The sequence below is a fragment of the Girardinichthys multiradiatus genome, chromosome 18 (genome assembly GCF_021462225.1).
Source record: "Girardinichthys multiradiatus isolate DD_20200921_A chromosome 18, DD_fGirMul_XY1, whole genome shotgun sequence".
Classification (NCBI taxonomy): Eukaryota; Metazoa; Chordata; class Actinopteri; order Cyprinodontiformes; family Goodeidae; genus Girardinichthys; species Girardinichthys multiradiatus.
The window spans coordinates 51,243,449-51,258,416 of record NC_061810.1 but is presented as its reverse complement, the minus strand read 5'-3'; the positions used below and the strand labels follow the sequence as shown (position 1 = coordinate 51,258,416).

General features: G+C 44.9%; 1 protein-coding gene across 2 annotated transcripts; it reads right to left on the bottom strand.

The window, feature by feature from the left end:
• Positions 1 to 751: 751 nt before the first annotated feature.
• On the bottom strand, positions 752 to 14,848 carry masp1 (MBL associated serine protease 1). 2 transcript variants are annotated; one of them, XM_047391738.1, is made up of 14 exons: positions 14,711 to 14,846; positions 14,435 to 14,606; positions 13,368 to 13,584; positions 11,415 to 11,592; positions 10,060 to 10,191; positions 8,037 to 8,233; positions 7,820 to 7,967; positions 7,538 to 7,656; positions 6,928 to 7,006; positions 4,684 to 4,812; positions 4,410 to 4,484; positions 3,651 to 3,898; positions 3,374 to 3,562; positions 752 to 3,082 (listed from the first exon to the last, which is right to left on the bottom strand). In XM_047391738.1, the coding sequence occupies exons 2-14, from the start codon at positions 14,458 to 14,460 to the stop codon at positions 2,666 to 2,668; spliced, it is 2,154 nt and encodes a 717-aa protein (XP_047247694.1). In that variant the 5' UTR covers positions 14,461 to 14,606; positions 14,711 to 14,846; the 3' UTR covers positions 752 to 2,665. The 2 variants fall into 2 exon arrangements, with proteins under 2 accessions (XP_047247694.1, XP_047247695.1); XM_047391739.1 differs by lacking the exon at positions 14,435 to 14,606 and having other exon boundaries at positions 14,711 to 14,848.
• Positions 14,849 to 14,968: the final 120 nt, after the last annotated feature.

Below are 14,968 nucleotides of genomic sequence, written 5' to 3'. Positions count from 1 at the left end.
TTTACAGTAATCCTGATTTCCTTTGTTTGCCTCTAATTCAGATGGTGAAATACCATCGTTGGTCAAATCTCCCTTTAGTTGTTCTGCTGTGTTGTTGTGATTTGTCTGAGTTGTGAATTTTAAAACTTCTTTTAACCCCTTCTAGGATGGTCTACATAAAACAGTCAGACTTTAGAGCTCACAGTAAAAACAAATCAGACACGTTGGACTTAAACCATAAATAGTTAATAAGAACAATGAAAGCATTTGTAAAATGTACAGATAGGCAACGCAGAGGCTTTAAATTCCTGAAGGGGTTGAAGTTGTGAGACACAGGAGCTCACCCGTGCTTGAGGAGATGCTCGGGTGAAAAGACTCAGATGACAGATCCTTCACAGCTCTGCTCTTGAGCTTTGAATCAAGGAGAGTTGATGTTGCATGGATAGTCACAGGCTCCATCCCCCAATCTTCCCAAACGTTCTTCACTTCTGAGTTTTTTATGAACCGCGTGATGAATTAGTCTAAAAATGTAATTATTTTTGAAGAAAAAACTTTTTTTCCAGGTGATGGTACCACAGTAGCTTCACTGAAGACAGCAAGAAGCTGAAGGAACTTGCTAAATCTTGGTCAACACTGAGATGAGTCAAAGAACAAGGCTGTTGTTTGACTCACTGCTTCACTGTGCTCCAGCAGATGATAAAATATTGAAAAGGCACTGTTCCAGAAGAAACTATCTTCCTTGACTGAATAGGTAATGAATGCAATTCAGATGTTTGTTCTACTGATTTATTTTCACCTCCAGATTCAGTGTCTGAGGAAAACATGTTGTACTTGTAGACATACTACACAGGCAATCATGCACTGGGTCCAGAGTCAGAGATTATGCTTGTGATTTGTTTCTGTATCTACCATGAGAGCAGAGGAACAGGCTTCACCTCCTTCAGATGAGTATCTAAACACAGTTTCCATTTTGCCTTTACTAAATTATATTTCTAACCCCAACAACTCTATTCTCCTCACAGGCAGCTACCAAACGTTTTAACAAGGATCATCTGTGCGGGGCTACAAGCCAGGTATTGAAATACTCAATAAATATTTGATAAATAATTCAAATGTTTTGTGTCCAAATGGTTCTAAGTTATGTGCAAATCAGCTCTTAAAGTGCAGCGCTAAATCAGGTGATAGTTAATATGCTTTTAATAGTTGGAAGTAATGAAAAACTCTTTGTTACTAAATTAAACAGTGCGGTGCATTTGTTTTCCTGCAGACTTAAAACACATTTACTGTGGATTCAAACAGGTTTTATTAAGTAACAAAACAGTGCACAATATAAATGATGCATATTCAGGAGTGTCGTTAATAAAGCATGTGATTATTAAAAATTGTCCGAATGAAACTAGATGTTTGTGTTAAAGCCTGATCAGCCTTTCTGATCAACAGGGGGTTTTATTTCTGTTTCTGAGGTTTCATCTGGATCCTGCTTAGTCCGTCTCACTCTCACAGCTGTCCTGACCTGTCTCCCTCATTCAACATATACAGGAAACAGTAGGAGAACACTGTATCTCCTAAAAGATAAAGAGAGGCAGGAACTTCCTTGTTTCATGTCCTTTATTGAGTGTTCATGGGTTTTCAATAGTGTAATTCTTCTGTTTAGTATCAATCTGGATCCTTTCTGCTCATGTCTGTGGACTTCAGGTAATCATTATTAAGGATTTTTATAATAGTTTTATGAGGATGTTGGTAATGGCTCTTTGCTTGGTCAGTTAAAGTGACCCTGTGTGAAGTTTGTGATCTTGACGATTCTATCTGCAAAGGTCTGAGCATCCCCGGTTTGGAGATTCAGGAGGAAGGTTTTTCCAATAAAAGGTAAAACAACTACATTTTTCCTCGGAATCCGGCGGATGATTCCTTTGGAATTAGTTTCCCATTGAAGTAATATTTACATAGTACTTTACATACCCTCACCTGTAGCTAGCCGAGGGAAAACACACACAGTCACCTGTTTACATTATGGGCTCCCAAGGCTAGCAGGATTCCCCAGGTTCCCTGAAAATGACTGAAAAATTGTCTGCAGCTGCTAAAGGAGGAAAAAAATCAATATTCATAAGAATTAAATAGCAGCTCAGATGGCTGTTGATTTGAGGCAGATTAGATGCCTCACATGGTTGCAGTTGAATTTGACAGCATTAAAAACCAGTCATACAGTATGAACTTCCAGTTAAACATCCAGGATCCAGGTAAACAGTAGGATTTACCTGGATCCATGTTCTTGAAAAACAAAAAAACAATGAGCTGCTGTTGAAAGAGGTGGAAAAGAAATTAGCAGCTCTCTTGGCTGCAGGTATGATGCAGATTAAAGACCTCACATTCCTTCATGTGAGGTCTATAACAAACTGAGTGAATAACCACAGAGTCGTGAGTCTGCAATATGGACCGCCTCCCCAGATAATGTCAGGATTTATCAGGATCCATTAAAATTTCTGACCAACCCAAAGATTCACCAGCATTCTGCAGTTGATCAAGCTACAGATGATGAATAAGCAGAACTTATTGGTCTGAATGTGTTTGGCTTGAGGTTCAGGAGGATGGTGGGGCCTTTGACATGGTGATAAACTGTGAGAACACCTGTCCACAGGTAATTGTTGCTGAGCAGCAGGTGTCTGGAGAGAGACACAGTGTCTCTGGTTCACCACCAGGGGGCAGCTTGAACATGGCTCTGAATCCAGTTCACATATTTATCCACCCGGGTGTAGACGCCATACACCCTCTGACTCCCACAGTCCTCAGGACCACCCCAGGACACCAGGCCGAACACAGCCCACCTCCTCTTCACTTCCATCACGAATGCCCCCCCACTGTCCCCCAGGCATGTGTCCCGTCCGCCCTGGAAGAAGCCGGCACAAAACATGTTGTCAGTGATGTTGTAGCTGACGGAGCGCAAAGTGTAGCTGGCCCGACATTCATCCAGAGGGACCACCGGCAGCTTGACATACTGCAAGAGGTCAGATGTCAGCGGGGACGGGGATGGGGTAGAGGAAGCATTGGAGATCCCCCAACCAGCAACTATACCCAGAGAGTGGGGGAGCAGGAATGAAGGATGGTCCTGGCAGAGACAGAAGTTAGAGATAAGGAACACCTCACATTATCAATCAGGCAGAAGCAGCAGCTATCTCACTTAAAAAGACACAATATCCTTCGGTGTCTCCAAGTGTGCCTTTCTCCCTTTTGTCCCTCAGTGTTTCACTTTCCCTCAATGTTTAACAGTGTCCCTCAGAGTCCTGCTGCCTCATAGTGTGCCCTTCTTGTTTTCTCATGGTGTCTCTCAGTAATGACCTCTAAGTGTTTTCAGTGGTCCTTTCCTTAGAACACCTGAAACCTTGAGTCCCCTCCTCACCTGACTGTGAGCTGGTGGCAGACAGATGGGAAGAACCATTCGGTTAAACTCCACCCGCTCACTCAGCCTTAGCAGGGCGATATCATTGTTGTAGTTGTTGGGCTGAAAGTCCGGATGAAGGAAGATCTGGTCCACAGAACGGCTGGTGGATGAGTGTTTGTCTCTGATGCTGTGGAGGCCAAGGAACACCTGAAGGACAGAAAGTCCTGACTGAGCCATGAAAGCAGAAAACACTTCATGTTTCAGAAAAAAAAGATCCCATTCCTGCTCCTTCAACCTTAACATGATCCGGAACCACCGGGACAACACTTGTGTCCCTCCTCTGAGACCGCAGGACGTGGGCGGCAGTCAGGATCCAGGACTCAGACAGCAAAGCCCCAGAGCCAAACCAGCGGTCCTCAGGGACCCGGGACAGATCCTCCACGCTGAGCAGAATCTGCCAGGGGAAAAGACCAGGCTCAGCACTCCGACCACCCACAATCCGCTTTACCTGAGAAGGGAGGGAACGGGAAGGCAGGCCGCAGCCTGGAGGGGAGAAAGAAAGGAGACGGACAGTTAACTGTGCAGCTAAACAAACAGAGAGACAAATGAACTGACAAACAGGTTTGTTTGACATACAGGCAGATAAACAGGTAAGTACACAGACAAATTAAAGGGCAGAGGGACAGGCAGACAGATGGGTAATGGGATAGACATGCAGGAAAAGAGGCAAACACTTAAAGAAACAATTAGATAAAAAACAGATTAGCAACTATACAGGTAAACAGGAAGGCAGACAGGTGACAGGGCAGATAGACAGGTAAACAGTCAGACTGACAGGTAAGCAGATAGATAGGCAGGTAAACAAGTAGAAAGACAGTTAAGCTAGTAAACAGGCAGAGGGACAGAAAAACCGAGAGACAAGCGGGTAAAAAGACAGACAAACATAATAATAGGCAGAAAGACAGGTTATAAACACAGACAGGTACAGGAACAAGTGAACAGGCAGACAGACAAAAATGGATAAAAAGTAGACAGACAAGTGCAGGACCTGTACCTGGCAAACAGACGGGTACCTCTGTTCCTCCTTCAGCATCAACCCACTCACCTGTGGGACCACACTTGAATGAACCTACAGCAGAAACAGAAACAGACTGAAACTGAATGATGGCTTTAGGTCGTCAGTATATAAGGTCTTTGGTTTGTTTAGGAGAACAGTTTGACAAATTAAAGCACTGAGTAAAATACGACTTCATGAACAATATTCCCTCATTAACCTATAATCTGAATCAGTATTTTATTAACTCTGATGATATCACCAGCTGCCTTACTGTTGCTCAGCTGGATCCTGTCCTCCATGCAGACGTAACGCACTGTCGCTCCTAACAGCGTGCTGTTGTCATGGTTACGAAACATCACAATAGCCCCATCAACCTTCTTAGGAATCCCACAATCCACCACTGCAACAGATGTGATTCAGCAACCAATCAGCTTTCAGGTAACAGCAGCCCAGTGGTGAATGTAATACAGATGTGAAAGCCACAGTTCAGGTTTTTAAAGTGGGGTTCTGTAGGGTTTTTTATCAGCAGTCAGTACCTTACCTGCAGAAGTTTAATCACAGTGAGTTTGTAGAAACAGAAAGAGTTAGGAGCCAGTCAGACTCCTGATGGGTCCTCTCCGACCAAATGAGGATTTCATTAAACACTTTTTATCTAATCAGCTTCATTTTATTTGGTCTTATCCATCATTCCACATCCCACAGACACATTAAACACTTCCTGTTACTTCTCCGTCATCTGTCTCAGTTTCTGTGTTGTCTATTTTTCAGTTGTTTCTCCATCAACATCCCAGCTGATGAAGGAAGATCTGCAACTTTTTATCTGAATTATCCCACTGGAATTACCTTCCCTCATTAACATCTTTCAGTTAAAGTTATCTCAATAAAATTGTCTAAAGTTAATGGCTTAGTCTAGAAATTTCACTTCAGGGCTTAAAAAACAGGTTTACTGAATCTATTCCCTGCGACGGACTGGCGACCTGTCCAGGGTGTACCCCTTCGCTTTTCGGCTCAGCTCTCTCTTCACCACAATGGACCGGCACAGCGCCCCCATTACTGTGGCAGCCGCACCGATCCGTCTGTCGATCTCCTGCTCCATTCTTCCTTCACTCGTGAACAAGACCCCGAGATACTTTAACTCCTCCACTTGAGGCAGGAACTCCCCTCCAACCTGAAGAGGACAAGCCACCCTTTTCCGGTCGAGAACCATGGCCTCGGACTTGGAGGAGCTGATCTTCATCCCAGCCGCTTCACACTCGGCTGCGAACCGCCACAGCGCATGCTGTAGGTCTTGGCTAGAGGGGGCCAGCAGGACCACGTCATCTGCAAAAAGAAGAGATGAAATCCTTTGGTCCCCAAACCAGACCCCCTCCGGCCCTTGGCTGCATCTAGAAATCCTGTCCATAAAAGTTATGAACAGGACCGGTGACAAAGGGCAGCCCTGCCGGAGTCCAACATGCACTGGGAACAGGTCCGACTTAGTGCCGGCAATGCGGACCAAACTCCTGCTCCGCTCGTACAGGGACCGGATGGCCCCTAATAAAGAGCCCCCGATTCCATACTCCTGGAGCACCCCCCACAGGGCATCACGAGGGACACAGTCGAATGCCTTCTCCAGGTCCACAAAACACATGTGGACCGGTTGGGCAAACTCCCATGAACCCTCGAGCACCCTGTAGAGGGTATAGAGCTGGTCCAGTGTTCCACGGCCGGGACCAAAACCATACTGCTCCTCCTGAAGCTGGGGTTCGACTATCGATCGGACTCTCCTCTCCAATACCCAGGCGTAGGCCTTACCAGGAAGGCTGAGGAGTGTGATCCCCCTGTAGTTGGAACACACCCTCCGGTCTCCGTACAGGGTACTGTATGGTACACCTGATTGGCTCTTCTCAGCTTTTCATTAAGCTGACTTGCTTAATGAAAAGCTGAAAAACAGGAATCACAGATGTGTATTCTATCTTAAAACCCTCCTCACCTGCTCCATCGCTTCCTCAGCCTTCAGTTGTTCATCTCTGATTCTGTCCTAAGCTTCTGTTATCATCGTCCTGATATATTTTTCTCCATGGCTCCTCATGCAGGAGACTTCACCAAACCTGTTCTGTAGAGATGAAATGCTCCTCTGGATTGATTATTTTCTAGTCTGCAGTTGTTTTGCCTTCAGAAAAAGAACTGTTTTCCAGTGAACCAACATCTGCCCCTTTGTCTTATTCTGCTAATTAAGTATTAAAATGAAATATAATTTTTTTCTGAACAACAGCAGCCCTTGGTGTTGTCTGCATGTGAAACAAATCGCATAGAGATACTGTTAGAACCTGGAGTTTGGTCCATAAAATGTTGGAGACAAGGCAGCTTCACAGTGAACGACGTGATTTAATTTAATTATTTTGAAGGAATAAATCTGACTTAAACAAGAGAAGCAACAACTGGAGGACAGGGAACTGGAGATCTGCTGAGTGAAGTTTCCGTTTGAACAGGAAACATGTCATTCAGCAGCTCTGAGCTCAGATCCGAGTCTTACTGTGACAACGAGGAGGACGGCCGCTCCACAAGCCATCGGCCTGACATTCCAGCTGGAGATGATCTGACATCCCACCGTCCTGCAAACACATGTAACAACATGGATCAGGGGTACAGCTTGGCCTTTCCCATGATTATCTGGGCCACAACATTACATAAGATATAATTTTTCCATTAAAAATCCATTTTATTTGCCTGATGTAACATTCAGATTTTAAGAGAATTCTGGGTTTCATCAGCTGTAAGCCAGAGCCATCGAAGCAAACATTAACAAGCACCTGAACAATATCGCTCTGTGTGGAATAAATATTTGAGTTTCAGTTTTGAACTGAAGTAAATAAAGTTAGATCAAATTCTAATTTTAACGTTGCACAAGTGTGTGATTCTGGGTCCTAATGGGTTGAACAAAACCACAGGAAATCAAGAGTCAATCAGACTGCTGGAATCTGAGCTGACACAGAACCTTCCAATGTCTTCTGTTCTAACCTCTGTAGCCCAGTAAGAACCTCCCTGACTGTTTCCAGCTCAGCTACTGGTTCCAGTTTTAGTTCCCAGAAACAGACAGAGATGAGCACACCTGGATCAGATTGAGAGCAGGAAAAAAACTTCACCTGGATCAGGAGGAACCCTGGCTGACAGCTGAACACCACGTGATCCTTGAAGGAGTACTCTGATTGGATGGGGACCATCACAGCATTGGACGGAGCCTTAGGGACTGGACACTGACTTCCTGTTATTTCAAAATAAAAGACTCATTAGTCTTTTCTCAGCTGCACATTTGTCTACCTGTTTACCTGCACACCTGTAGCTACACCTAGCCCAGCCTCCCGTGTATTTGCTGATGTTCTCCTTAAGACTTCATACCCTCTCCTCCTTCTCCATGTTCTCCTCACCTTTAGTGGTGTAGCTCAGCCTCCAGCCGAGGTTTTCTCCAGAATCATCGCTGTGGAATTGGATGGAGACGACGTTGCTGTCTGTCTGGATGAACCCTGGAGACCGATCTCCACAGAACGGTCCAAACTCTTTGTTTCCTGCTTGGATCTGACACACAGAACCAATGAGTAGGCACCTGAATGTGTGTGTGATTGGACAGGAGTGTGAAGATCCCACCTTAACATGGTCGTAGGGGCAGGTGATGTCCGGGTGGTCCTCCACATCAAAGCGGGGATCAAACTGGAGGCGGAGCCTGAATCCCTCCTCCACCTCAACGCGGTACGAGCAGTCGGAGCTCTTCGGATATGGAGACGGAAAATTAATGCTGCTCAGAATTCCAGAGCGTTCCTTGAAGACAGCACTGTTGCACTCCACTGGAGACACACACACACACACACAGTGCCTGATAAACTGTGTATCCTCCTCCAGATGGAAACATTTCCACCAATCAGCAGCTGTTATCAGTCACACTGAGGCCAGGGTTACAAACAAGCCCGGGCCCCAGAGGCCCCCTGAGGGGCCTGATGTTTCTGTGTGAGTGAAATGAGCTCCTCTGAAAGCTTCAGGCAGCTGAATATTTATGGTCTATCCAACTTTCAACACATGAAACAGTGATGAAAAAGTTGATCACTGTTTCATGTGTTGAAAGTCTGCAGCTCTTAAACCCTCTGGAAGCTGCTCCAGAATGGGTTTCCATACCACTGTAAGCGTCCTTGCTCCCCTAAATGTGTCCACGTCTCGCCATGGTCCAGCCACAAACTTCAGATTAGAGCATGATTGTGAAGTGGAAGCAAACCTCTGCCTTTTATTTACAACTAAAACTCTGAAAAGTGTGGAGGGCATTTTTATTCATCTCCCCTTTACTCTGATACCCATGGATTCAGTCCAGTGCAACCAAATGACTTCAGACGTCACCAAATTTGTAAATAGAGACCACATCGTGTGCATAGTTTACATAATTATAAATTCAGCTGCTCTCACAATGCCTCAGAGGTATGTTAGGAAACATGAGAGAACCAACAGCATCATGAAGAACCAAGGAACACAACTGACAGGTCAGGGAGAAAGTTTTGCTTCAGTTTAAAGCTGGGTTAGGTTTTCCTTCAGCAGGGACAGGAAAACTGGTCTGATGAGGAGATGGATGGAGCTAAATCCAGCATAATACTGGAAGAAAACCTGAATGGCTCAGTCAAAGTCTGAGTTAAATCCAACTGAGAATCTGTCGCACATCTTGAAGACTGATGTTTACAGTTGTTCTAGATCCAATCTGACTAAGCTGGAAAGAAAAATGGTTAAACATGTCAACCCCTAGATGTGCAAAGCTGGTAGAGACATCCCCAAATAGACTTGCAGCTGTAACCGCAGTAAAAAAAACGTTCTACAAGGTTCTGACTTAGATCTGAATACAACTGTTACACTTTTCAGATTTTTATTTGCAAACAAAGTTGGACCATGAATCATTTTCCTTCCACAAGCCCAATAAAACACCTTGAAGTTTTTGGTTGTAACGGGATAAAATGTGGAAAGCTTGAAAACACTTTGGAGACACTTTAGCCCTGAGAATAAAATTGGAATTCTCTCCACCCATATTATGTTCTGTTCCATCATCATTACACCAGAACCGGGGCTGTTTTAGTGAAGAGGGCCTATGTAAGCAGTTTTTTTTATGGTTCTGTTGGACTTCTGACTTTTTGACAGCAGACAATCATCTGAGTGAAGTCAGTTGGAGTTGAATCTGCTCAATAGAAATTCCACATTTAAGATCATTATGTTGGAAATTCTGCAGCTGGAGAGATTTCAGGCAAAACGCTGGTCTACACAACCAGAACCCACTGATGTCCTCACAGTTTGGATCTTCAGAGAGTTTCTGAGTAAGATGGTGCTTTCGTTCCTGAAAGTTAACACCAGAGATGAAGATCTGAAGATGACTCACAAACTGATTAAAAAGCTGATTCTCCTATCTCTGTGGGCTCTAATTGGCCCCTGAGCTAAGTGTGAGCTTCATTTCATGTTGTTGGTGGATAAAACTTGGCAGAACATCAGCAGTTCAGATCTGGTTCTGTTACTCATGGAGCTCATATTTTCAGTCACCCATCAGAGTCAGTGGGTTTAAGACTGAAGAAGAAAGTAAACAGGTGTTCCTGTGCCTGAAATTAAAGAAGGCTCCAGGTGAGCCTTCAGGGGACGCCAGCAAACTCACCTCTGCAAGTGTGGTTGTCTGTGTGCAGCTGGTAACCATAGCGACAGGAGCAGTAGTATCCCCCAATGAAGTTGTGGCAGAAATGATCGCAGAGCTGATCCTCATCGCTGCGCTGACTGCACTCGTCCACATCTGCAGAGGCAGAAGAAGAAAGTTCAGGTTTCAGACTGATGTGTATCAGCTAGGTGGAAGGAGGTTGGTTTGTTGCTCCTCTGACTCAGTGAGGGAAGGGTGGGTGTATTAGTGTTTTTTACCACAAGGTGGCTTTATCTCTAACTATTGTGGGGCTACAACACCATAATGTTGTTTGCAGCTCATTATCGGTGAGTTTCAACGTTTACCAGCAAAATTGGATTCAGTTGAAACTCTGAGTCCATTCAGGAAGCTGTGGTGAGCTACATTGCAGACTGACAGAAGTGAGGCTGCCATACAATCGGTGCCGCCAAGCCTTCTGCCCACTATCAGAGAGCGAGTAGGGTGAAGTGTCTTGGCCAAGGACACATCGACTGAGACAGACATAGCGGGGGCTTGAAGCCGGCAACCCACTGGTTACAAGATGAACCCCTGCCACCATCGCCACAGTCGCCCCTGTTTAAGGTCAATAATAAACGGGCATAATAAGATAATATTACCAAAAGAAAAAGCTGCTGAGCATCAGAACCTTCTGCTGGCTGAAAGAGAAATGTTCATGTCTCTTCAGTGTTTAATGCAGAAGGTCTGACAGGTTCAAGAGAGCCTTCAATACTGAGCTGAAATATAATGGGAGTGAATCAGAGCCTGGATGAGTGCTTCCTGCTCTCTGAGCTGATTTGTTAGAAAACTGTAAGTCCGACAGCAACAGGAGACACGTGGTGAAAGTAGACAGAAATACCTACGTTCTGGAGTCTAAACGTACATGTGGAGATGAAACTGGGGGCATGTAAGTAGTTTCAATCAAAACGTTTCTGAACATCTCACAGGGTCAGAATATGGAGTGACATCATCACATTTTGTGGGAAAATCAGAAAAATTAGGCAATCTTAAACTGGGATTGTATAAAACCTGTATTAGGAATCAGAATGATAAGTGAGTCAGGTAAAGTCCAACCTTCTGTGAGCCGCTTGAACTTTGAATGTTTCTGCTGGAAGCTATGACTGAGATATGGAGATCCAAACAGGCCTGGGTTTATCATCATCTTCCAGATGATGCTGCATGTGGTAAAAACCTTAAAATTGAAGGGTTCTGTGAGTTTTTTATGCGGGCTGAGTCAGACATTAATCTCAGACATGTTGACTCAGCTGATAAAGAGTCAGGAAGGTAACTTCAGAACCAGCAGCTCAGCTGTTCTGTCCAAGCAGCAGCTTGGTGTTCCTCACCCACGGCGCTGTAGTGAGCCATGAAGCCGGAGAATCGCTCCTCGTTGGAGAAGTCCGACACAAACTGGACGCTGAGAGAGTTTCTGGGGGAGGTGATAACCTGCTGGGTCGGTACCTCCTCTGTATCCGTCTCCTCCTTCCCACAGAACACAGCCAGAACCTCTCCGTCTGCCTTCACCTGCACACCAACACAACAGGTCAGAGAATCACCGTCAGACTGACAAATCAGACTTCTGGGTAATAGGAACCAGACCACATCAGTGGAACACAGGAGATGGGTCAGTAAAGGTTCTGACTTGAAATTATCTGATTATCAGAACAAAGTCTAACATCAGCATCAGCCTTCAGGTTTGTCAAAGACACCACAAAGCTGGTGGCTTCTTCTTCTGTCAGACCAGCTCCTTTCAAAGACGAATGGGTCAAACTGGAACCATTAACCTACCAGAGATCAGGGTCCATGAGGGTTCAGTCCAAACTGAGGAGAGAAAACAGATCCACAGCTCTGTTTACATTCAGCTGCTGTTTATCTGACCCAGAGACTGGGAGGGTCGATGGACCACAGGGCACCGATACACACCGACACACACACCCTCTGATAAACCCAACATCTACACCGACAAACACTGAGAACCTCGGACTCAGAGCAGCAGGTCTCTGACAGTGAAAACATTCTGACACCAGTATAGACCAGAATAAACTCGATCTTCAGACTCTTTAATACCAGCAGGATCTCTCAGAAGCACAATGTACTCTTAGCTCTTTATTGGATCTTTGAAGAGGACAGCTTGTCCTACAATCTGCTGTCCACATGTTCCTCAAATGTTCCTCGTGATGTTGGTTCTACAGAAACATCTTTAATCAGAGCAAAAAGTTCAGACCTGGTTTCATCCACGGGAACCAATCAGGGCCCAGAAGTAACAGATTGAGAAAAGCCAGCTCCTGGTTACACTGAGGCTGGTTTCAAACCGGAGAAAGATGGACTTCTCCCTCCAAATTAAGCTTCAGTTTCTGCTTTCAATGGAGAAGTTTGTTGACCTGGAGTTCCTTAGTTATGGTGGAGCAGGAGATGGATAAATGGACCCTAGCTTGGTTTGAAGATGGAGCTGAGCTGAAAGGAGAAGCTCTGGACTTACGGCTCCTTCTCAGTTTTCAAATGTCATGATTGAGGTTCATGATCCATGAGAACCTGATTATGACTTAAAGAAACAGATCCTGGATGCAAGCAGCTGAAATGAGCTTCCTCTTTTGGGTGTTCGGTCCAAAAAGAACATGGTTTGTCTTACAAACATCCATGTCTCTAGGACGGTTTCCTCTTGGGACCTATGTGGAGGACAGATGGATGGACAGATGAAATGATCGGTTGTTTGATCGATCAATGTCCTGCATGACGCGGTTAAGATCTCTTAATAATCAATTAACCACAGGACGTTTAGATGCTCTCAAGCAGATCATGAGTTTAACTTTCTGTTCTGGGTCTGGGTCAGTTCTGGACAATTTTAGGAGGTTAGAACAGAATTCAGGATAGAACCTTTGTTCCTGGTTGAATTAGCAGCTATTTGAATGTTATGGATGCTTGTTGTTGCAAATCTGAGTTAGACACTGACAGGCAACCAGACCCACCTGACTGATCAGGACAGGAAGCCTGAATAGAAATAAGAAAATATATAAATGAGTGTGTGAACAGCAGAAGCTAGGATCAAAGGTTCTGATGATGAAGGTTTGGTTTTGTTTTCAGCTCAGAACCTTCTGAATATTGTATCAAATCTAACCAGAATTCCTCCAAGATGGACTCAGCTCTGGTTACAGAGGTACAGTCCTGATCATACCTCCTGATCTGGTCCTTGGTTTTTACTGTTCTCCTGTGTGTGATCCAAACTTTCCTGGAATCTGTTAAAAAGGTTCTCCAGGGCTTTCTGACAGTCCCTGACCCAGTCCCAGGTGTTCCTGGCTTACCTTGACAAAGTCATACTCGCACAGGTAGGAAGGTTCTAGGTCAAAGTGGCTGAAGAACAGGCTGATCCGGAAACCGTCAGGAACGCTGATGTTCCAGTTCAGCTCCGTGTCTCTGGGATACGGCTCTGGGAAGTTTGGAGACTTCAGGCTGCCGTACATCTCCGAGAGAAGCTCGGTACCACATCTGAATTGGACCAGCAAGGACAGGATGAAAATCCTGAGGCAGAGAGAAAACCGGATCAGAACCAGAGAAGACTGTATCAGAACAACTTGAAAAGAACTGGATCAGAACCAATCAGAGAAAATCCAATCAGGGTTGTGCAGATCAGAAGCAAAACTAATGGACAGAATCAGAACTGAACATAGAGAACTTGATTACAGTTAGAATAGAACCTGATAGAGTGAGTTGGATTAAAACCCATCACAGAGAAACGGATCAGAACTCATCAGGAAGGACTTGATCTGAAGGAACTTGAAACCTTGTTCAGGCTCTGAGAGTCAAATTGGATCCAATCATCAGATGTTTAGTCCAGGACGGAACAGCCTGAGCTGATGGAGCTACTGAACCCAATGCGGAAAGATGAGAGTCCAGTCTCTGTGTTTCATTCATATTTTAGATGACCATAATAGCAGTAATATTCCCATGCAGACTCATAGTGTTCGGTGCCGACCTGGTTATTATGCTGATCTAAGGCAGGTCTGGATTGTAGAGATATATGAGATGTAAGTCTGGTCTGAAAATCTCAAGGTCAGGCGAATTGACCCATCACATGCTTTCTATACAGAACCAAAATTCTAAAGTTCTGGTAGATATCAGGTTCTCTACTGCAAACAGAGCCTGTTGAAGTACCTGCTGAAGAACCTGCAGAATAACCTTACTCACATGGACGCACACTGGTGCTGTCCAAGGTGTGAGTAGAAAGTGCTGAATATGTGTGTGTCTACCATGTGGTTCTGATAGGGATGTACAAGGTTGTCTGGTTGGTGTAAAAAGTCTATTTGTATGTGTAAAAGAAAAATTTGTGGGTCAGGCAACACAAACAGCACTGCTGAAGCCCAGGACCCACATGATCCTGAGTCCGGTCCTGGACATGACTTCTCATCGGTCAGAATGGGAATCAGCAGGTTTTAACCCTCAGAAATGCCTGTTCTGTTCTCTGATCGGTTTCAATCGTCCCATCATCTCTATGGGTCGGAACTGAAATCTTCTCACTCAGACTCGCACTGAAAGTCCAGATTCTGTGGACCCAAATCAGACGTGTTTTCTGTTCATTTCTGATCAATAAGTGATCAGTTGATCAATAATCACCTGACTAACTAGGACAGAACAAGCTGAAACTCACCTCATGATGAAGCACCAAAGTTCTGCTGCCCCTGCTCCGTCCGTCTGGACCAGAATCTGGACCCGCAGAGGGGCTGGAGGCGTGTCTGTTTTTGTGTTACTGAACTGAAGTAAATCTGGTTTTTAACTTGGATCCGCAGGCGGAGGGCGCCCCCTGCTGTCAGTGTGTTTAGCTCAAACAATGGTGAGTGTGTCAGAACAAGTGTATGTCTGGACCCCTATGGAGTCCAAGGTCCGGTTCCTGTGTGTTTCAGGCTGT